The 24,399-nt window shown below is 36.6% G+C and overlaps 1 protein-coding gene across 5 annotated transcripts in view; it reads right to left on the bottom strand.

Annotated features, from left to right (window-relative positions):
• Positions 1-6,569: 6,569 nt before the first annotated feature.
• The window catches only part of zfp64 (zinc finger protein 64 homolog (mouse)), a 71,021-nt gene continuing 53,191 nt past the window's right edge, over positions 6,570-24,399 (bottom strand). For 3 of the 5 annotated variants that reach the window (XM_079588912.1, XM_079588911.1, XM_079588910.1), the window contains 6 exons: positions 17,245-17,494; positions 15,230-15,385; positions 15,011-15,127; positions 11,700-11,762; positions 10,648-10,899; positions 6,570-8,737 (listed from right to left, as the gene is read on the bottom strand). In XM_079588912.1, the coding sequence (XP_079445038.1) occupies positions 7,422-8,737; positions 10,648-10,899; positions 11,700-11,762; positions 15,011-15,127; positions 15,230-15,385; positions 17,245-17,266 (1,926 nt within the window). In that variant the 5' untranslated portion in view covers positions 17,267-17,494 and the 3' untranslated portion in view covers positions 6,570-7,421. Of the gene's footprint in view, positions 8,738-10,647; positions 10,926-10,980; positions 11,007-11,699; positions 11,763-12,329; positions 12,462-15,010; positions 15,128-15,229; positions 15,386-17,244; positions 17,495-24,399 lie in introns of those variants that run through there. The other 2 variants (XM_079588914.1, XM_079588913.1) reach the window with 2 other exon arrangements.

Consider the following 24,399-nt stretch of genomic DNA (forward strand, 5'->3'; position numbering starts at 1 on the left):
AAAAAAAAAAAACGATTAGAACATAAGATAAGATCAAGTATTTCCAGTTGTTTTGGTGGACTAATGATATTAGGACTTAAAAAAATAGGGGGGAAGAGCAAGAAAGTTAGAGAAGGAGGGGTTGTCTTTGCTTATGGGTGGCTGGGATTAGATCCTGGAAGTCTGCAAGATAATACATCAAAGGGAAAGCAGGAGAGCCCTATGCTGTTCCCACATAGAAATCATCTTTACGCATAATGGCATTTTACAAGGGCCCTGCACTAAGGGTCTCGCAAAAAAAGAGGGGGCTGGGCCACTTCCCTGCATGGTGTAATAAAACAGGCTGTGCCAAAAGTTTCATAAGCAATCAAATGGTCCTTATGTGTGTTATAAAAGTCTACAAATCACATCCTTTTTGGATTCGACATGCAGTTTTGTGCTTACTCACGCTCCAAACTGAGAGTAAAACATTTACATATACACAAAGGACCAAGGAAAATTTCATGACGACAGAAATGAGAAGGGCAAAACAAATAAATGGAAGTTCAAAAACAAAACGTACTGTTTTTTTAGGAGTTCTATCTTAGTCCTAGCTCAGGGTTTATCAGTATCAGTGTTCGAAGGGGACATTGTTTTCATGGATACTAGTGACTCATATAGGAAGATGAGAGAATTACACCACACTCATGGACATAAAGGTTCCAGTACCTTCATAAAAAACCTACATGTACTGGTGGCTCAACAAACACAGGAGTTTGGTTGTGATTTTGGTGGATGAATCTCACAAAAGCTGTAACAAACATGTCTTGCGGTAATATGAAAAGGAAATTTAATTTGACTTAATTTTACGATTTTTTGACACTGTTTCCCTTCTCAATTCTGATTATCGTAATGTAAAAAAAAAAAAGAATCTCCTTCTCATTTCTGTAATATGACAAAAACAAATTATTTAAAGCACAATGTATTTCTACATCATGAAAATAATGATAGTTATGCATCATTCATATACAATATTCAATGAGAATAATGAGATTCACTATTGGTAATCAAAATTTACAATTGGAAATGTGTGACATGCATTGGATCTGAAGAACGAATAATTTAACATCAAGAATTTCTTTTTTTAACTAAACTAAATGTTTAAAGAGAAAATAGCTCTTAAGAAGAAAAGGGTATTGTCTGAACCTTTAGTGGAACAAAAACCATCAATCTTTTAGTTTTACAGTAGCTGTGCAAAAATGTGAAACGCAATGAGAAAAGATGTACGGTCAGACTTCATTTTATCCACCAGGAATTGAAAAGATGGCATTACGTTCTAGAATGGAGTCAGATGGTTGGCGGGATGATGTCAATTGACAAATAAAGTTTTTACATTACATTTTGATGAAAGATTATGAACACATAACATAATAAGCACTAATTAATTGTGTCCGATAAGACTAGTAAACATAAACATACTGTATATTAAAGTCCCCACGAAATCATTTTTTTTGTCTTTTAGTATGAATATGTTAGCCTTACTGTTATCTATAAGCTAATGTGCTCCAAAACAATGACACAATTTGCATTTAGAAGATATAAGGCTTCAAAACGGGTCTCTCACTGCACCAATATGGATCAGTGATTTTGATGACATCAGTTCTCATCAGATTTTCTGTCCAATCAAATGCTCTCTAGTATCTGAAACGTCCCGCCCCCTATATTATAAATAGATGCTGAATCCGCGACTAAAATCAGTCCCTTGTTGAATGGCACATAGTGCACTATATAGGGGATAGGGAACGATTCAGACAGTGTAAATATGCTTTCCATTGGGGAGAATGAAGTCTGGTTTAACGTTAACGCCCCGTGAACCGCCGCAGATCCGGTTACAATGATACGATAGCAGAGCGGATCATATGTACCATCACAAAACATATCGGACCCATTTGAATTCCACACAGAATGCTATATTTTAAAACTAATACGCTACACTGTAAAAAAAAATGTTGGTTTAACTTAAAAAAGCAAGTTACCTTGTTGCCTTCAAATTTTGAGTTCCTTGTAATTAAAAATTTTAGTTAATACAATGAAGAATGGTTAATAAACAGAAACTCATAATAGTATGTTATCTTCACACATTAGTTATCAAAGTTGATTTGACAAAAGATGAAAAAGTTGTGATAACAAATCATGAAAATATTTTTTTACAGTGTATTTTTTAAAACGCGTTTTAAAAAAAGGGGAGGAGCTGTTCCAATATGTCCTGCCCTGTCTTCCTGTTTTAGTGGAAATTTCATCAATACATTGAATAATGCTGACCGTGCGTTTCAAGGCACTTCAGTGGGCCTTAAGAAAGTCAAAAGCGTCAGTTTTGATTGCATGTTGAATTCATAATGTTATATTCCTAAAAAACAACAACCTTGCATTAGTATGAATGAATATAGACTTTCATGAACACCAAGAGATAAACGCACACAACAGAAGTAATATAACGTTAAAACGAGCAAACTGATGACTTAAATACACAAGGAATGATAATCAGAAGAACAGGGAATAGGTGTGAACTATAATCAGAAACGATGACAACTGCACAGGCAACACACACAGTAACAAGGGCTGTGCCCGATATCGCCCCCTATGCCCTTAAATATGCCACTATTTGAGGGGAAAGCCATTTGTGTCAGAAATCACAGTGGACGTTATTAAAGGGTTAGTTCACCCAAAATTGAAACTAATGTCATTAATAATGACTCACCCTCATGTCGTTCTAAGCCCGTAAGACCTCCGTTATCTGGTGCGCCCGAGCTTCGTTTACAGTCTGAGGGAGACGCACGCTATAAAAATGTATCATCCACGACATGCACACTTACGCACCATTAAAAAAATGATAGCCACACAAACAATGTAGAATAGCTTGAATATAGCGTGCGTCTCCCTCAGACTGTAACCGAAGCTCGGGCGCACCAGATAACACGTCAGCAGCGTCTTACGTCAGCAGCGTCACTGCGGAGTCCTGAACGCAGATTGACAACAGACCCGGGAGAGAATACAATGCTGAATAAAGTCTTATTTTGTGTTATTTTTGGACCAAAAAGTATTTTCGATGCTTCAAAAACTTCTAACTAACCCACTGATGTCACATGGACTACTTTGATGATGTTTTTATTACCTTTATGGACATGGACAGTATACCGTTCATACATTTTCAATGGAGGGACAGAAAGCTCTCGGACTAAATCTAAAATATCTTAAACTGTGTTCCGAAGATTAATGGAGGTCTTACGGGCTTAGAACGACATGAGGGTGAGTCATTAATGACATTATTTTCATTTTTTTTGTTTTTTTTTTGGGTGAACTAACCCTTTAAGTGCATTTATTAAATCCCACAATGGACCGCAATAACGAGTACACAACTGATGTAGGCTACGCTCAATGGCTAGAGAATACCCATAATGCACCGCAATAACGAGTATACAACTGATGTAGGCTACGTTCAATGGCTAAAGAATACCCATAATGCACCGCAATAACGAGTATACAACTGATGTAGGCTACGCTCAATGGCTAGAGAATACCCATAATGCACCGCAATAACGAGTATAAAACTGATGTAGGCTACGCTCAATGGCTAGAGAATACCCATAATGCACTGTGAGGGTGGCGCATTGAATGAATTCCCACGTCTGACCAGAACATGGCGATGAATCATCCATCCATCTTCCAAACCGCTGGTCCAATGTGTAAAGCGTAATATCATACAGGTATAAAATCCTTTCTTAATTGATTATTAAATTAATTGAGGTTTATACAAGAGTTTCCATAGGCTACAAGAGTTCAAGAAAAATCTACCGTTTCATTTCTACTGTTTGCCAAGTTTCAAATGATTATTAAAAAGCAAGAACAAGCTCCGGCGCACTCAGTGTCTGAATTCACTCACTCCTGCGAACTATATTAGTGGACTAATGTAGGGGTTAGTGAATGAGGATATGGGGGCGATTTCAGACACAGCCAAGGAAAACCAAGACTAGAAACAGAACAAGACAATGAAACTAAACATGACATGACTGTAAGGCCTCAGACACAGCTAATTTTCCAGATATCTGTTCAAACTGTACACACTGCACAGCTTCCTGGAGCGCTGGATAATCAAAACATGGCACGTCTGACAGCGTTTGGCTTTTCTTCTGTTTGAACATCATTCATACGCAGTCACAGAGTGTTTTCTTCCGAGGAGAGCAAGAGAGAGCGCGGTCAGTACTGAGCTGCTAAATCTATTAGCACTGACGGTAAAATCAATGTGCTCTTGTCCCTGTGAGACTCCCACTCAGATGTAGCCTTCACTTCCATGCAAACACACGGCTGTCTGAAGAATGCAGCGGGGGACAGTGACAATGAGGTCGCCAAATATTGACTTCTGTCCAGCGGAGAGCTCATGCTTTTAGAAATATGAGGAAAGTGACATCAGGTCAGAGAGACTCAAAGAGAGTCTCTCTTTTGAGAGACTAAATTACTGTGACAGAGATCACATAGGCTATGTACTGGCAAATAACCAATCCAGATAACTGATGAAATCACTGTACATTTATAAAGTTATACTTATAAACAGAAAAAAATACACATTCAGTTAATATTCCTTATTTTACTGTAAAAAAAAAAAATTGTGACAAATCAAACATTTAGCCTATCAACACTCGTAAAAGGCTACTGGAATTTATTTCATGTGATGCAATCTTTCTGTTATGAAATCACTGATTATTAAACAGTTAAAGCGATAGTTTACCCAAAAATGAAAATTCTGTCATTTTACTCACCCTCGTGTTCATCTTCGGAACACAAATGAAGATCTTTTGATGAAATCTGAGAGCTTTCTGTCCCTCCGTTGACAGCTACGCAACTTCCACTGAACTTTTTGAAGTGTCAAAGTGGTAGTAGTTTTTTTTTACAGTGACAATGGAGGGACAAAAAGCTCTCAGATTTCATAAAAAAATATCGTCATTTGTGTTCAGAAGATGAATGAAAGTCTTACGGGTTATGAGGGTGAGACAATAAGGCCTACTGAAATTTTTTTGTTGTTGGGTGAACTATCCCTTTAACAGCAAACGTAAATCCAAGCAGAGCTTGTGGATTTAAGTGTGGCGACTTTAATTGTCAAGAAAACACTGTACAAATATACAATACAGTTAATAACTAAAATATGTTAAGTATAAAAGATACGTGTCATTTCGAAGAACTGAATCTACCGACGCACAACCAGCGCTGAAAATGGTTTCCACGACTAAAGCATTTTCCCTAACGTTACATTCAAGCCGTTCTGGTACAGCAACCAAGAGGATATTAGCCTAATTTTTTACATAGTAAAATATGAAATGTGATTGTTGTTGGTAGAAAACCGGTGCAAACAGGTGCTCTCCAGCTCACCCATCCACTGAGAGGAAGAGGTCACAGGCTTTATCTGGTTGGATTAGCTGAGCGCGAGCTTGTGGCGGGGAAAATGGCCTGATATGAGACTGGTGGTCAGACATATGCACGCACAGGCAAAATGCAGCACTCATATTTCATGCGTCTCCATCTGCATCTCTACAAACTGCCTGAAAGATCTTATCTCGCAACTGTCACTGCAGGAAACGCGATAGTTCGCATGCGTGTGTGGGCATTGGTTAACTGCTACAAGCTGGATATCAGCTTCTGGCGCGAAATCAAAGATCATACGAGTGTAATATCTGCATGGTGAACTTTTGTTTCCTAAATTACACTGAAAACATGAGATAAGAGATGACTGATGCGATGCCTTCCCGAGATCTCTGGCTTTACAGTATAGGATTTTGAAGGTTTCACTGACATCTACAGGCAAGAAAAGGTTTTGCTTGTTAAAACAATTGCATCTTGTCGCAAACAACGTAGGCCTACTAGCTAAACTGTATTTTTCTATTCCCATTGTGAAAATCAGCTTGTTCCTTGACCTTTACCAAATGTGAATAAACCAGTAAAACGCCACCGCTTAGTACACTGGCTTTGACAAGAATTAAATAGCCTAATTAACATGAGTCATAACAAGAATACAACATATGAAGGGATTTTTTTTGTGACAAAAATCCCTAGAGATTAGATGCACACAATTTGAAACCTAGGCAACACTTTATAAGAAGATTTTTAGATGTTGTTAACTACATTAGTTAACATCAACTACAAAAGTAAGTTAAACTCAAAAGTTGAGTAGCCTATTAATATTAATGCATTGAAACTAATGTGAACAATTAATTATATTTTTATTCATCAACATTAACAAATGCTTTAAAAATATTGCTTATAGTTCATGTTAGATAATGCATTATCTAATGTTTACAAATCAGACCATGTTGTAAAGTGTTGTCTGAAAAATAAGTAGTTATTTAACAAACTTTTATATAAAGGCAACTTACGATTTATTTCACGGCACAAGACACCCATTCAAGCTTGTGTAGCTAACATTCAAAAGTTTGGTGTCAAATGGATTTTAAAATGTTTTCAAAAGAAGTCTCTTATGCTCAACAATGATGTAATTATTTGCAATTCCTGTGAATTTTCAGCATCATTACTCCAGTCTTCAGTGTCACATGATCCTTCAGAAATCAAAAACCATTATTATCAATGTCAACCAGTTGTGCTTCTTCATATTTTTGTGGATACCATGATAAATAAATAAAAATCAGTTTTTTTTTCATGAATAGAAGGTTCAAAAGAATAGCATGCATTTGAAATATAAATCTCTTGTAACATTATAAATGTCTTTACTCTCACTTTTGATCAATTTAATGCATCCTTGTTGAATAACATTTTATTAAAATCTTAATTTTTGAACCTTACTGACTCCAAACTTTTGAATGACTTGTTTCTTGAAGGGTTAGCTACTTTTTGGTTACACTAACCACCCGAAAAACAGAAAATACACAAAAACACAACGTAAAAGGTAAAAGCAAGTCAAAAACTGAAAAAGAAGATTGTTTATTTTAGCCTACAGTAGAATAGATTTGTCCACATTTGATTTGATGCATAACTTGAAAATGAAAATATGACACCCTGATCCATCATGGCAACCTCTATGTTACATCATGTCAGAATTATCCAGAATCTCCATAATGACACATTTTCAACTCAATCTTTGTCAAACTCATAATAAGTTATAAACTGTTAATTTTATGAAAGCTCTGATTTCCACCAAAATGGCAGTGGCTATGCTTTCTTTGTATTTCAATGTGAATTAAAGAAAGTAGTGATGAAGTATTTTGCTGTCATTACCAACAAACTCGCACATTGATTCATTTCCATGAACACCTCAGAGCCGAACGTCCAAGTTGCCATCTTATAATTACAGGAATTCCAACACAATGTGAATGAAGCATTAGTTGGATAAAGAAACAGGAAATTAACCAGAGTGAATTTTAATATTGTGATATCACAGTGACATCTCATGATTTGCATATCTACGAATCACTGATGTCCGCTGTGTTGGAGTCTGAAAATATATGGTGGGGAGACAGAGAGTACTTGATAGCCTGCTGGTCTTGTGTTGAAATCGACAGAGGGTGATCGACAGAGACAAGAATGGTCCCCGGTGGACCAATATCTAAACTGTCTTCAGGCATAGCGTCCCCTGAGTGCTTGGACATGTCCTGAGAAGAGGCACCGTCAATGTTCAGTGGTTCCTTTGTGGCGGCGATGGACGGATTGGCCTCCGTTACCACCGTGACCTCAGTCCCGCCCTCCTGGATGAGCTTGTGGAGGCTTTCCAGGTCAGAGCAGGACGTGATGAAGGTGTGTGTGCCATCGGAAGCTGATGCAGAACAGGAGGCGATGAAGTTTTGAGTGCTGGTCTGAGGGGCGGTTTCACCGGGACTGATTTGAGTGAGTAAAACCGTCTGGTGCCCGAGGCCGCCTTCTGGTGCTAGCATGTTGACGTGCTGTATTACAGGGTTCAAAAGCACGTCGTGATCATCCGGACCGAGCAAAACTGCTCCCGCCTTTGCAGCGGACGCCTGAACAAAAGTAGCCTCCGGTCCTAAAGAGGGCGCCACAATGATCTTAAGATGCGTTGTGCTGTAGGAAGACGGCGAATCGGTTGCAATAGGGGCAAATCCTACATTTTCTACGGGTTGTTTGGAAACAGTTTGTGATTCTTGATTATGACTTTGTTGTTGTGCGTTACTGTTATGCTGCCTCTTGTGGCTGCGAAGAGAATCCTCCCTGACGAACGAAGCCTCGCACAAGTCGCAACGAAACGCCCGCGTTGCCTCCAGTCTCGCCCGGTAGCGTGAGCTAAGAGGTTTGGGAGGCTCCTCCCCTGTCCCGCCCTTACCCTGCCTTTCCGGTTTATCCGCATGACACTTCCTCCTGTGAATTAACAAATTACTGCGCTGCTTACTGGCAAACGAACAGTGCTCGCATTTAAAGGGCCGTTCGTCCGAGTGCACGCGCTCGTGGATCTTGAGAGCCCCCTTGCTGGAGCAGGAGTAACTGCACTCGCTGCACTGCAAAGGCTGGGCCGGCTGGTGCTGGCGGGAATGGTGGCGCAGGACGGCTTTGGTGGAGCACTGGAAGTCGCACTTTGAGCAGCGGAAGGAGTCGGAGGCGCTGTGCTTCAGCTGTACATGCGATTTTAAATTGGCCTTCATGGCACAGCGATACTCACAGAGATCACACTTATAAGGCTTCTCGCCGGAGTGAACCCGGCTGTGACGCTTCAGGTCGGAGTTGATCTTGAATTTGGCGTCGCACTGGTTGCACTGGAACGGGGCGTCACCTGAGGAGGAAGCATCCAGACATGTGAACTGAACACAAATAACACATTTTTTACAACCGGTTCTGATAATTCACAAAAAGGGAATACTATTTAGGGGCTTTCGCACCGGGTAGTTATAGGAACTAGCCACCAGGGTGGTTCTCCGAGAACCAAATTTTAGCCTATGGTTGCATTCGCACCACCAGCATCCATCTTATTTTTCACGTAAAAAAGTGTGCGTGGCCATTTGTAAATTGAATGTGTCTGGCTTCCGGTGTCATTTTTTGAATGGGATTTTGGTTAAATGGCTGAAATAAGGTCTGTGGTGAATACAAGCTCAAGAGACACTTTCACGTTTTATTCTACGACATAAAATACATCAGTATGACCCCACTCATGATTTTTTTTTTTTAAAGCTGTCAAACAAGTGGCTAAATAGGACTACAGAGGAAAAGGTAAACTCAGTCCGCTTTTACAGCCTCATTGGGTTTATAATTGTGGTCTTACAAACTATTCTAACTCAAACGTTCTGGGAAAATGTTTTAAGATAAAAACTGAAGAGTTGTCGGAAGCTTAGTGATGATAACGTTGAAGTTGCGCAACTGCGGTGTAGTTCGTTTATAGCCTAGCTTTAGCCTTTTACTTCTGGCGACTGCATTTAGGCTTCCAAATTCATGAAAGTTGTGTTCATCACAGATGAACAAAACGTGCAAGTATCATAAACTTTTGTTGATCACAGAGCTAGTTTTTTGCGGTAATCCAAAAGTCTATGGAAAAATCCTATTGGGTTTTTGTCGAGAGAACCAGTGTAATGCAAACTGCCGGTTGGCCAACAAAGTGACGTCATACCTGCACTACTCTATTGTGCAGGGTTAGACCCTACTCTGAAGTAGGAGGTAATTTAGTTCCCCCAAAAGGCGTTCCCAGAACTAAAATCGTTCCCAGTTCCTGAGGCGCGAACACGTTAAAAAGTGGGTAATTCCACCATTAGTTCTAGGAACTACGAAAAGGTTCCTCCAGTGCAAAAAAGCCCCGTTTGTTACCAACATACTGATCAAGCAAAATAAAAAGTGCATTTTTGTAATGTACAAGGCTGTTTAAAAATACGATACTATTTTGTCATTTCATAACATTATTTTGGAAAAACACCAGTAATTATATAATTGATTGTGTGTGTTCTCAAACAAGAAACAGGAAAACAGTTTTATCTCATAAATCTTCTGGCAAGTTTCACATGCAAGTGTAAATTCTCAAATATCAGTACTTCCTGGAAATGGTCTGTGTGGCAAAAAAACAAAATTCTAGAAAAACACTTGATTTTGTGGTTCTTTTAAAGATTTGAGTTGATCTTGGTTGTTTTTCTATTTATAACTTTTGTACACACACACACACACACACACTATATAATGCATTATATATATATATATATACATACACTCAACCGTAAAAGGTTTGATTTCTCTCAATTCTCATCAAGGCTGCTTTTATTTTTATTGGATAAAAATACAATAAAAACTGTAATACTGTTATTACAACACAAAACATTTTAATATAACTTTTGTATTTTAAATTAAATTAAAACGTAATTTATTCTTGTGATGGAAAAGCTGAATTTTCAGCATCATTACTCCAGTCTTCAGCGTCACATGATCCTTTACAAATCATATAATATGCGGATTTGCTGCTCAACAATTTTTTTTATCAATGTTGAAAACAGCTGTGCTGCTTCGTATTTTTGTGAAAAGTTCAAAAGAACAGCATTTATTTGAAACGGTAATCTTTTGTAACATTGTAAATGTTTCTACTTTCTCTTATGATGATCATTTTAATGCATCCTTGCTGAATAAAAGTGTCAATTTCTTTCAAAAGAAATAAACATCTTACTAACCCCAAACTTGCGTGTAACTGGCATAATCCCCTGCTGTCCTCACCTGTGTGAGACCGGAGGTGAACGGTCAGCTGGCTGGAGTTGCGACTGGCGTAGGGGCATATCTGACACTTAAAGGGTCTCTCGTCGTAGTGGATACGAAGATGCTTCTTCAGGCTACTGCTGTCGGCCGCCGCGTACGGACAGTGCTTACACTTGTGTGGCTTCTCTCCCGTGTGCAAACGGCTGTGGAGATTCAGCTTATCGCGGCGACTGAAGCGTTTATGACACAGTTCACACTCGAAAGGCCTCTCGCCTGTAGAAAGGAGACAGATCTCAGCACTTTAAAGGATTCGTTCACTTTCAAAAATGTTTTTGCTGATAAAAATTTACTCACCCCCATGTCATCCAAGATGTCCATGTCTTTCTTTAGTCGAAAAGAAATTAAGGTTTTTGAGGAAAACATTCCAGGATTTTTCTCATTATAATGGCAACCAACAGTTTGAAGGTCCAAATGTCAGTCTCAATCATAGGTCTCAATGCAGCTTCCCATTTTAAACAATAAACTGACGGGTTGCAAATACATATAAATATGTGTCATTCAACATACATACATCATACTTGTAAACACTGGGTCGGTACTTCCGACTACGTCTTGCGTGACCTTTCCAACGTGATGACGTAATACGTGGCGCATCTCAGAGATGGTACAAGATGGGCATTTGTGGTTTAAAAGTATAGACTTTTTATTTTATTTTTAGAAAATGACCGATTGTTTCGCTGGATAAGACCCTTAATTTCTCGACTGGGATCGTGTCGAGACTTTGAAGCTGCATTGAGACCTATAATTGAGACTGACATTTGGACCTTCAAACCGTTGGTTGCCATTGAAGTCCATTATATTGAGAAAAATCCTGGAATGCTTTCCTCAAAAACCTTAATTTCTTTTTGACTGAAAAAAACAAAAAACAAAAAAACATGGACATCTTGGATGACATGGGGGTGAGTAAATTATCATCAACATTTTTTTTGAAAGTGAACTAATCCTTTAATGTTCATTTGGCATCATTTGATGTCAGATAAGTGTAAGATGAAAACACAGATGTGTTAACTTACCAGTATGTGTTAACATATGTCTCTCCATGTCTTTTTGGCCATACTGAGTTTTGAATGTACAACCTAAGGGCACAAAATGAAATAAAACATATTTTAAGCTCCATATAGTAAATATTTTAATAGGATTCGGTTCTGTTAACACTGCATTGGCTCCCTATTAAACATCATCGTTTAGCGCCTCAGTACTTGAGCGAGCTCTTAACGCATTATAGTCCTTCACGTTTATTTGCAAACTCAAAATTCTGGCCAGTTGATGAGCGAGCTCTTAACGCATTATAGTCCTTCACGTTTATTTGCAAACTCAAAATTCTGGCCAGTTGATAATACCTAGAATATCAAAATGAACTGCAGGCGGGAGATCCTTTTCCTATTTAGCACCTAAACTCTTAACCTTGTTCAGGAAGCAGTCACACGCCTTCAGATTAAATCTAGACTAAAAACACTCTTTAACCTGGCTTACACATAACATATTATCACATTTCTATAATTCACATCCATTAGACTGTTAGGCTGCATAAACTAAGTCAGCCGGAGCCAGGAGGACTTCCAATAACACCCGATGTACATGTTACATCATAAGAAGAATGGCATCTATGCTAATACAAGTCTCTCTGTTTATCCCGAGGTTACCGTAGTCAGCCGTATCCGGTCCGTATCCAGATCAGATGGAGGACCTGTGTCTAGACACGACCATAACGCATCCCTGAATGTCAGAAGAGACCATGTCTACTAGACAATCCCCTGTGAAGGCCTCGTCGACACGACAGCCATCGGCACAGACCACAAGAACCAAACAAGTCCTCTGCACAGACCTATGACCAGCTTCAGCTGCATACTGGCATGGTGAATCCCATCTTCAAGCAAAAGAAACTGGATGAATATTCGAATGCTACTGATCCACAAACTTGGTAATTCTGACTTCTCAATCATAATCACACCAGAGGAGAACTGGCCCCCGACTGAGCCTGGTTTCTCCAAAGGTTTTTCCTCCATTCTGTCACCTGACGGAGTTTGGGTTCATTCCCACTGTTGCCTCTGGCTTGCTTAGTTGGGGACTATTAATATTCAAGAATATTATGTTGAAGGGAACTATTAAGGTTAGGTTGAAATTAACTCATTTAATTTGTGACCCTGGGTCAATTTTATGAAATTAAGATTTATACATCATACATCATATGAAAGCTGAATAAATAAGCTTTCAATTGATGTATGGTTTGTTAAGATAGGACAATATTTCGCCGAGATACAACTATTGAAAATCTGGAATCTGAGGGTGCAAAAAAAATCGAAACATTGAGAAAATCTCCTTTAAAGTTGTTCATTTATGTTGGCGATTGTACTGCATTCACTCACAAAAATAAATGTTTTCTATATTTACGGTAGGAAATTTACAAAATATCTTCATGGAACATGATCTTTACTATATATTCGAATGATTTTTGGCATAAAAGAAAAATCGATAATTTTGACCCATACAATGTATTGTTGGCTATTGCCACAAATATACCCGTGCGACTTGTGACTGATTTTGTGATCCAGGGTCACAATTGATGATCTTTACAAAGAAACTGAATCAACACTGAACTGACTTCAGCTGAACAATGACACTATTTTCATTTAGAGCTGCTGTACAGCCAAAATTAATTCTGTTTGCATCATTGTATCATTTGCTTTATGCTATGCTTTGAAACAATCCGTAAGGTGACTTGACTCGATCTATTATGCCCTTTTAAAGTCTTGATTTTGTTTTTGGTGTCTACTAGATTTGCTTTTCATGCTTGAATGTTCAGAAAATCATTATTTTTTACATATTTGACATTGTTGCAGCACCATATTTTTTTCTTCTTCTTCCCAGTCTGTCAGTAACGCTCAGATTACTTCCTGTCTCTATGAAGCCCCTCCTTCTGAAAAGCGCTGTGTGCTCTGATTGGTCGGCTGTATCAGTGTTATGATTGGGCAAACGTTTTGAGCGTGTTTGGGAAATGTCAATCCCCTTACCATAACCGTGAGTTTCAACCATAGACTGTAAAAAAAGATGGACGACAGCCCTTCGCTCTCTTCCATTGGTGAAAAGTGAAGCCGCCAAAGTCCTAATATGGCGCTGACATCTTGCGCAGATTTGGGACCGAGTCTGCGCAGTAGTGAACGCGGGACCTGGTCCTGCACAGTAGTGAGCAGCAAGTAAAGCCGGGATAGCAAGGTCCCGCCACCACTCCCGCAGAAACGGTTACTACAAAGTTTACTGTGTGAAATAAACCGTTATGGACATGTAGAAATTAAAGTTGAAGCTCCAATCTCCTCCCGAAAATCCCCCAAAAAGTCAGTTGGTGCCTTGGTGACTACTTCATTTAGAGAAGCTGTCAATCACAGCTGTCAATCATGACGTCACAACATTCCCGTTTTTATAGCATCAAATAACGAACCAAGATCAAACTTATTAAAAAAAAACGAACGCTTAAACTTTAATCAGTGTGAAAAAAAACCTACATAAAATGACAGAAAACATCTTTGCAAAAAATGGATTTGAAGTGTAATCTGATTGTTTAGTTTCCATCGCGTCCATTAGACTTCATGGGGAGGCTGGGTTTATGATCTATACTGGGACCAGCCACCGGGGGGGCTTGTCGAGGCGCTTTGGCTTCAAAACTTGTGCGGCACTCTTGGTTTCAACACACTACTACCGGTAACTAACTCAACCAGGCCCCACCCCTTTATTTTGCATATGGCTTTATTTAAATGAGGAATATTGTGACTTTTTCGTTGCCGGACTCTCAAGGCGTTTCCCGGAGTTCAGAAACAGTTTCTGATATAGAGAATGACTACCTTTGGAGTGACTGTGTGTAACTTTGCAGACCTTTTTCATGCTCAAACATAGGGCTGTAAACGATTAATCGCGATTAATCGAATCCAAAATAAAAGTGTGTGTTTACATAATATATGTGTGTGTATTGTGTATAATTATATTGTATATATAAACACACACACATGCATGTATATATTTAAGAAAAATGTGTTATTTATATATAAAATAGTTATATTTATATATAACTTAAATCATATAAAAATATATATGCAGTATATAAATGCAAATATTTCTCAAATGTATACATGCATGTGTGTGTATTTATATATACAAAATAATTATACACAGTGCACACACATCTATTATGTAAACACAAACCTTCATTTTGGATTCGAATAATCGTTTACAGCCCTACTCAAACAGCAACATTACACACTAAAGAAAGTTGAACAAGTAATAATAGGTCCTCTTTAAAAATAAGAAATGCAATGTTGTTGCTGACACTTACCTGAGAATGTGCATATGTGTCTTTTTTGAGTTAGTGCAGGTTTCAGCTTTTTGGAGGGTGTTTTCGGAGGTCTGGTGAGGGTCTTCTTGACTTTCGGTACACATGTCTGAAACGACTCTAAAAAACGCTTTCATGAATAGTAAACAGTGCAGTCTACGATACGATATACAGAGTATTTGTGACCTGTAAAGTGACATGGTACTTGGAGGTGAAACTCACCACTGGATCCACTGTTTCGGGCTGGTATAGGAGTCGAGGGGATCTGGCAGCAGTTTTGCTTGTGTGCAAAAAAGAGCTCAACGTTGTTGTACTGCTGTTTGCAGAAGCCGCAGATGTGGATGTCAGGGCTCACTTCTACTAATAGGTGGTTTATTCCTGTGAATTAACATAAAATATATAAAAGGGGGGAAAACAAGGTGTTAGTCAATACAACTGAAACACTGGCCAATATAGAGTTGGAGGATTCATGCCTATATATCTGCGGTCTGGTGGCCAATCTCCACTGATTTTACTTTCCCTCAGTGAGAGCAAAGTGTGAAGGTTGAATTAGCAGACCAATAGCACAGCTGGAGATAAAATATGGCAATCAACACAACATAATAGGAGAAATCTCAGAGTTCAAAAGAGGACAAATTGTTGGTGCGTCATCTGTGGCCAGGACAGCAAGTCTTTGTGTTGTATCGAGAGCCACGGTCTCCAGAGTAATGTCGGAAAAATCACATCCAATAGGAGTAAGTGTCGTCGCAAGAGGAAGATGTCTGAAAGGGCTGTCCAGGTACTAACCCGGATTATAAACATAAAACCACAGCTTCCCAACTCACTGCAGAATCAAATGCGCACCTCGACTCTCCCGTTTCCACCAATTCATCAGGAAAAAATATATATAGGCTACTGTATATCAGGAGCTTCACACATGTATATATATGAAGACTTCAGATGCAAAAGCCTCTAAGTGCCATCTGAAATTTTCTTCTAAAATTATTATTTTTATCCAGCTTGTATATTTAGGTTCAGTAATTTCACTTCAATGACAATAGGTAATTTTCATTGCCATTAAAGTGAAAAAACTTTTGCACTAGGCTTTTGCATCTTAAGTCTTCATGTGTATATATATATACATACACACACACGTACATACATACATAAATACAGGGGTTGTTCACTGAAACACCTGGTTTTAGACCACAATAATTTATTGGTATGGTGTAGGGTCTCCTTTTGCGGCCAATACAACATCAATTCATCTTGGGAAGGACATTGCATAATCAGATGCGCACCTCGACTCTCCCGTTTCCACCAAAACTGTTAATTTGGTCACTTGTGAGTCATGCCAGTGCCAACTATCAGTTTCAATGGTGCAAACAGAGTGCAAATCTTAGGGTGTGGACAATGTAAAATATGTATTGTATTTGTTGTATTATTTTCATGTTATCACTGTGAAGCTGCTTTGATACAATCTGTATTGTAAAAAGCGCTTTATAAATAAAGGTGACTTGACTTGTTCTCTGATGAGTCCACTGTCTTTCCCACATCCGTGGGAGTTACGGTGTGGAGAATCCCCAATAAGAGTCTTAACACACAGACCGTTTCTGCCAAGAGTGAAGCCATCGGTGATGGTCTTTGGGCTGCAATATCACCATTCCCTACTGTGCTTAAGAGAGTAGGGACTGCCAAGGACTAATGAATCATTCTCACCATTCATTAATTTACACACCTTTATGTTGTAAATGTCATTCCCAAGACAAATTGATGCTGCATTGGCTGCAAAAAGAGACCCTACTACACCATACCAATAAATGATTGTGGTCTAAAACCAGGCGTTTCAGTGAACAACCCCAGTATACATATATATAGCCTATAAACACACACACACACACACACACACATATATAGGCTAGATATATATAGTAGCTAGCAATATATTATATAGTATCAAATGCTAACAATACCTGATTGCCCATAAATATACCATCACTTAAGTTTCATTAACTTCAACTTTCACTGTTTGTAAATAAACTTATTCAACAACGTATGGAACATAAATTTAATTTATTTTTATTATTAACTAAGGACTTTCATTCTTTAATTCAATTGTTTAACAGTATTAATATTTTTTGTATATTTTTTGTGATCATTCACCTGTATGGCACAAGGCTTTTTTACACATCAGTTTTAAAACAGAATTTTTTTCTTGGGTTTTGTATAGCAGCTATATGAATTATATCGCTTTGTACCTTCTCCGTTGAATGTTGCCATCTGGATCAAGATGCCAGCTGAGATTCGATCCGTGAAGTATTTAATAACTTTATTTCGCGTTTGCTGATGTTGTTGTTCTGTGCCCTCTTCATTTCAAACGTTTTTTTCAGCAGAGTTGATGGTTGGTTTTGCGACAGTGTGAACTGCTTGACGGTAAACACTGAAAAGTGAACGGGGCGAAGCAGCGCCTCACCAGTCAGGAGAGAAGCATTGCGGCAGGAGGATTTACTATAGTACAGAGACAGACAGACAGACAGACAGACAGACAGACAGACAGACAGATAGATAGATGTAAATAGTGAGAAAACAGCTGCAACTATGGGGGTAGAATTGTTGCATTATTTCAAATAAACAGATTGAGATTCACAAATGAATGTAGTTTCACAAAAATGAACAAAATTCACAAATAAAGTGAGATTTGACAGTGACATCATTCATTTGTGAATTGCTGCACACATTTGGATTTCAAAACAATTCACATACAGACAAATTCACACATCTCATTTGATTTATTTGTGAATTTAATACATTTTTGTGAATCTCTTTACATTTATTTTGTTGATCTTATTTGTGAATTTAATTAATTTTTATAAATCTCTTTATATTTATTTGTAAATCCCAATCTATTTATTCGGAATAATTCAACAATTCTAACCCCAACACAAGGTATTTTTCCAGTAAATTATATTTCCTTAACATTCAGTGAGTATTTCCTTCTTCATAAGTCTTCACTTTTTAGACACCATGGAAATTCTAATTTAATACACAGAGAGTGTGTTATTATTAGGCTACAGTTTGGCACAGAGCAACAGATAATCGATCTGTGCTCCATGTAAAATTGTAGTGTTTTTTAGTGTGTGTGTGTGTGTGTGTTAATCAAGCAATTTAATTTTTTTTGTGCAACTTATTTTCTAAACTTATGCATTACGATTGTGTTTGTTTGTGTGTGTGTGTGTGTGTCGATTCCCCACGAGGAAGTATGGAGATGAGTGGCCCTGTCACTTGATTTGAACCCAGCTGAGCTCGACAGCTGCTTAATGGCTGCAGGCTGTCAGAAGACATCTTAGCGTCAGAGTTTTAATTGTTGACTGTCTAGCTGGATTGTGACTGCAGTTCCTCGAGATGAACACACGGGGGAGTCCGCGCTCCATCCCTCGCCTTCAATGAGGATGAGCTGAGAGACGACAGGTACACCTGAGCCGCCTTTTGGTACTAAATAATATATATAACAAATAATATTGTTATTATATGTTATTTATTATAATTGTTTAATAACCAATTATTTGTTATAATAATAAATTATTATATATTTTTTTACTTACTGTATTTTTTGTTTTAAAATAATTGTAAAAATTTTTATACAAATTATTATGTATATATATATATATATCATATTTTTAAATTAACATAATATATATATTATATGATAAAAACAGACATTTCTGGTTATATATAAATTATGTATACATATGTATATATTCATAAATATTATTTTGATTAACATAATATATATCATATATACAAATAATATTGTTATTATATTTTATTCATTATAATTATTTAATAACCAATTATTTATAATAATAATAATAAATCATTATATATATTTTACTTACTGTATTTATTGTTTTAAAATAATTGTAACATTATTTATACAAATTATGTATATATATATATATATCATATTTTTAATTAACATAATATATATATTATATGATAAAAACAGACATTTCTGGTTATATATATAGCTTAGTTGGTACAAACATTTATTTTTTAAATGATTATTATTATCATCATCAATTTACTATTTCAGTATATGCCAAATATTAATATCACATTGGGCACATCCTAAACATTTTTATGGATTCACATCCAACAAGAAAAGTCCATGATGTCTAATGTGCACAAGTTTATTAACTAAACAAAAACAAAAACACGTTCACTGCAGTGGACAAAGCCGAATATATTATTCATCATTATTAGGGTGATCTGAGTCTCACAAAACAAAATCCTTCAGATAGTATATGTATCCATCCCCGTTAGCAGAGGACATACTGACTAGCACATTTATTTCTCTGAGTTATATTCAATAAAATATTTACATATAATTCTTAGTCACCTCAGGCCATTCTGCTCAGGTTGTGGTGTGAAGGGTGTGAGTAATCCCACTCATCATTAATTTACGTGCCATTTTTATTCCCTTATGCTGTGATTCAAAGGCAGATCCGATTCGAGTTTTCACATATTGTGAAACAGACGAAATGAAAACCGCCGTCATGAACGGACTGACACTATTAGTTGTAATATGTAAATAAAAAATGCTTTACCACATCAAACATCTAATATATTATGACATTATAGTGCTTTTAATACTCTGTTGATGGTTATGCTGTCAGGTGTGTGTTTATCAAATCTTACTCACCCTCATGTTGTTCCAAATCTCGAAAATATCTGTTTTTATATATTATAATCAGTGTTTGAGGGTAACTCATTGCAAGTAACTTCAGTTACGTAATCAGATTACTTTTTCAAGTAATTAGTAACGCAATTCTTTTTCAATTTACAACAAAATATCTACCGGCAAGTTACTTTTTTAAAATAAGTAAGGCTAGATACTTTTTCACATTTTTTGACTGACTGCTCTCCTGTCCTCATGTTGAGAGAAATAAACTGAGGTGGTGTTGTGTTCGCTGTGTGTGTGTGCGGACGCTGTGTGAACATGATGGTTATTTCAGATGTAGACTAAATGTGAACATGGATTTAGTAATCTGCACGAAAACATTCAGTTTTTTCAAAATTAATAAAAACAGTAAAATGCAATGTCAGAATTGTATGCAAAACTAAATTACACAAATATACTTTATGCATTTAATCTCACTTTATTAACCAGTGCCTTTGCTGCTGACCTTCAATGATCTAATTATTCAACCATACTAATAATTAAAAATTACTTTAGATTACACTGTAAAAAATCTGGCTGCAATTAGTTATAACAACTTAAAATTTGTTGAGATAACTTGGATATCCAACTAAACTAAAGTTAACTAAACTTAATATTTTAAGTCAAGCATGAACACATACTTTTTAAAGTTGAAACAATGTTGGATTTAAAGTTGTGATAAATAATCGCAGCAATCATTTTTTTTACATACTGTACAGGAGTAAATATGCATTTCCATCAGTATTATTCATTTCACTTTTGGTGTGATGAAAGGGCCTTAACATTTGCCAAAAATATTTTTGTTGTTATCAAAAAACAAATAAGCAAGCCCAGCCCAGGTGAGAAAAAGCAACGCAAAAGTAATGTAACGCATTACTTTTCATAAAAAGTAACGCAATTACTTTTTTTGGGAGTAACGCAATATTGCAATGCATTACTTTTAAAAGTAACTTTCCCCACTGATTATAATACTATATTTTTGTAAAAATATTATTAATAAATGTACATATTAATACTTTTTTTTTTCGTATAATGCCATTTTCACAAGATGTAAAATAAGTCTCTGATGTACCGTTTTGTGTCTGTCCCTTTAAATGCAAATGAGCTGCTGCTCCCGGGCACATGCAGGGGGCGGAGCTCGTGTCCTTTTACCTCACACACACATGCACTGAAAATGTCAAAAACTTTTAGCTTTTTTATGTTCAAACCAGAGTCAGACAAAGATGGAGAGACTCAAGAAGAAGTGACAACATGTAGAAGCAACAGGACATTTCTGAATAGTTAGTTGATGAATTTATGTAGTTTATGTGTAGATATCTTCTAGTCATTGATTAGCATTTCTGTCTTGATTATCTATAAATCGTGTTTAGGGGGCGGGGTTTATGTAAATTTTAGGGTTGGTGATGTCACTAACCCAGGAGGATTCTCGTGTAGTCCCTACCAGCCGTTTGTTGTAGTCCTTAAAAAGTGATTTATTTAAAAGCAAATATCTTCCTTTGCTCTGGACTTTGAGCGTTGTAACTTTGCAGATGTTGTTTATGTTCAAACAGCAACATTACACACTAACTAAAGTTAGAAAAGTGAAATCATAATCAACCACCCCTTTAAAACACAACAATAAAAATTATGATTATTAAAAACAAATAAATTATAATTAAAATCACACATTAAAATATATGATATATTTATTTAATTAATATAATATAGCAATATAGAATTTAATAAAATATTTTTATTTATTAATTAAATGTTTATACATTATAATACAATTTGAAATGTTGGGGCATTACAAGTACCGCAAGCTAAGTAATCAGATTTCTTTTTTCAAGTAACTAGCAAAGTAACAGTTCAGAGGCGCTGTTTGTAAACATGATGGACTAAATATGAGCATTTACTCATCTCACTTACACAAAAACTGATTCAGTATTCCTCAAAATGAATAAAAACAGTGAAATGCAAACTCACAATATTACAAAACCTGCAATAATGAAATGTTAAATAGCACAAATGTACTTTATGTATTTAATCTCACTTTATTAAACAATGTATTTGCTGCTGACCTTCAATGATATCCATAATCAGCTAAATAGATTTAGATAAACATCACATTTGTGTTTCACTTTCATTGATGAAATAAGAGTGTTGAACTTCTCCAGCAGCAGAAAACATTATTTGAGTGGCGCCCTCTACTGTACAGCCGTGAGTTTACATTTCCTTCAGCCTGAGGCTTAAAGTGGTGGTATAATGCCCTTTTCACACTATGTCTCTAAAATAAGTCTCTGATGTCCCCAGAGTGTGTATGTGAAGTTTTAGCTGAAAATACCCCACAGATATTTTCATATAACATGTTAAAATTGTCACTTTTTGAGGGTGAGCAAAAACGCACCGTTTTGTGTCTGTCCCTTTAAATGCAAATAAGCTGCTGCTCCCGGCACAGGGGGCGGAGCTACAACACCTCGTGTCCTTTTACCTCACACACACATGCACTGAAAATATCAAAAACTTCTAGCCTTTTATGTTCGAACCGGAGTCAGAAAGATGTCAATGATGGAGAGACTCAAGAAGAAGTGATAACATGTAGAAGCAACAGGACATTTCTGAATGGTTAGTTGATAGTTAATGAATTTATGAAGCTTTTCTTGTAGTCAATGATTAGCATATTCTGTCATGATAATCTATATGTGTTCCCGGGGGGCGGGTTTATGTAAATTTTAGGGTTAGTGATGTCACTAACCCGGGAATAATGTGTGTAGTCCCTATACCAGCCGTTTGTTGTAGTCCTTAAAAAAATATTTATTTAAAAAGCAAATCTCACTTTGCTCTGAACTTTGCAGATGTTGTTTATGCTCAAACATCAATATTACACACTAACTAAAGTTAGAAAAGTGAAATCTTAATCAACCACCCCTTTAAGCGCCTTTTTTTTGTTGTTATTGTAAAGCAAACAAGCAAGGCCAACCCAGGTGAGTAACGTAAACCTTTACTTTACATACAACATAAGAAACGCAATGAGTTACTTTTTAGGGAGTAACTCAATATTGTAACGCATTACTTTTAAAAGTAACTTTTTCCTCAATGCTATATATGTTTTTTAAATCAAAATAATATGAATAAATGTATAAATAATTATGTTTTAAAATTAATTAAAAACAACAATAATAAATATTTAAAAAATCAAATCATTAAAATAAAAAAATATTTAAAAAGCAGATAAATTACTATAATGCCCTATTATTATACATAATTTTCTATAAAATAATAATAACGCTACACTTTTCCATTAAACAAAAGCATAATGACTAAGGCCTGCAAAAAATACCTTAAATGTACAGCAGTTAAATGAATGATTAATACACTATTAAAAGAATCATAATTACATACAAATGCACATATATATATATATATAAATAATACCTTTAAAATTTAAAATCATATTATGTTATATTTCAGAACCCATACATCATACACATGCAGATAGATGTCATTACATTGTTTTTTGAGTGTCCCACTAATGTTTATTATTTTTAAGATGGTGTGTAGTTAAGTAGTTCAAGTTCGAGAAAAAAGCAGAGACGTGAACATAGTGCAGAAGTTTTGTGAGGACACGAGAGTGAGTAAATGATAACAGACGGTGAAGAACGCTGATGAACTTGTCTGATCAGTGCCTTTTTTGGGTTTGTCACAAGGTACTTAAAGAAATTTAACGAGACATCCTTAAAACCTTAAGAGCTTATTTACTGCAAATCATTCTTGAGCAAAGTCAGACGACGTCTACCGCACGCATTAGCAAAATTACAACAGACGATAACACTGATTTAATCAACGTGCTTTAAATAAATATTTCACAAGAACTGTGGAATTCCCCACGGGACCGTTTCTGATCATCTATTTAAGTTCTTGTGATTCTCAGCCTCCATCATTTCTCAACATCCCATAAACAAATGTTATGCCATGTTTACATTATTCGTCAGATGGCCCTGTTCCCTGGTTGTTTATGGGACGGAGCATGTCTCAACATCTCCTCCAACAGATAAAAGTGGAGTTCATTGAATGCAAACGTGCGTCAGCACAAGATGAAAGGAAAGATGAGCGCGGAGACACCTGTAAACTAAACGCTTCTGTCTGGGACATTCTCATTTGAAGAGCCACGCCAGGTTTCACTCAGCCTGAGGTTGGATCAGCAAAACTGGGCCGGACGGAAAGTGAAATGTGTACGGCTGGGTGATGTGTTTATGACGTGAGGAGGAACAGGAAAAGGTCCATGTTTGGTTTGAGCCGCATGATAAATTATACACACATGTAGAGTGTGTGTCGTGTGCAACGGCTGTTATCATTACATCAGATAAAACCAGGCGATGTCTGGAAAACATCAGATCTCGGTGTGCTTCGTGAACAAACACACTTATGCACAGCACACTGAACATGTATGATTCTGTTGTTTTTAAAGCAAATCATTTCTTCAGACTTTTTGCACTTTTAGAATGATAATAAAAAAATATTTCATTTATGAATAATTTCTTCAATTGTAGATTGTCCCCAAAGAAAGATTGTCAGATTTAGGAACAATTTTGTCCCCAAACTGCAGCTAAACTGACTACATATACTTTCAAACAGGGCTTATCATATTTAAACAATAATAACAATCAATTAATTATTATAATGCTCTATTATTATTATTTTATATTACAGTATA

The sequence above is a fragment of the Phoxinus phoxinus genome (assembly GCF_949152265.1).
Source record: "Phoxinus phoxinus genome assembly, chromosome: 18".
In the NCBI taxonomy this organism is placed as follows: Eukaryota; Metazoa; Chordata; class Actinopteri; order Cypriniformes; family Leuciscidae; genus Phoxinus; species Phoxinus phoxinus.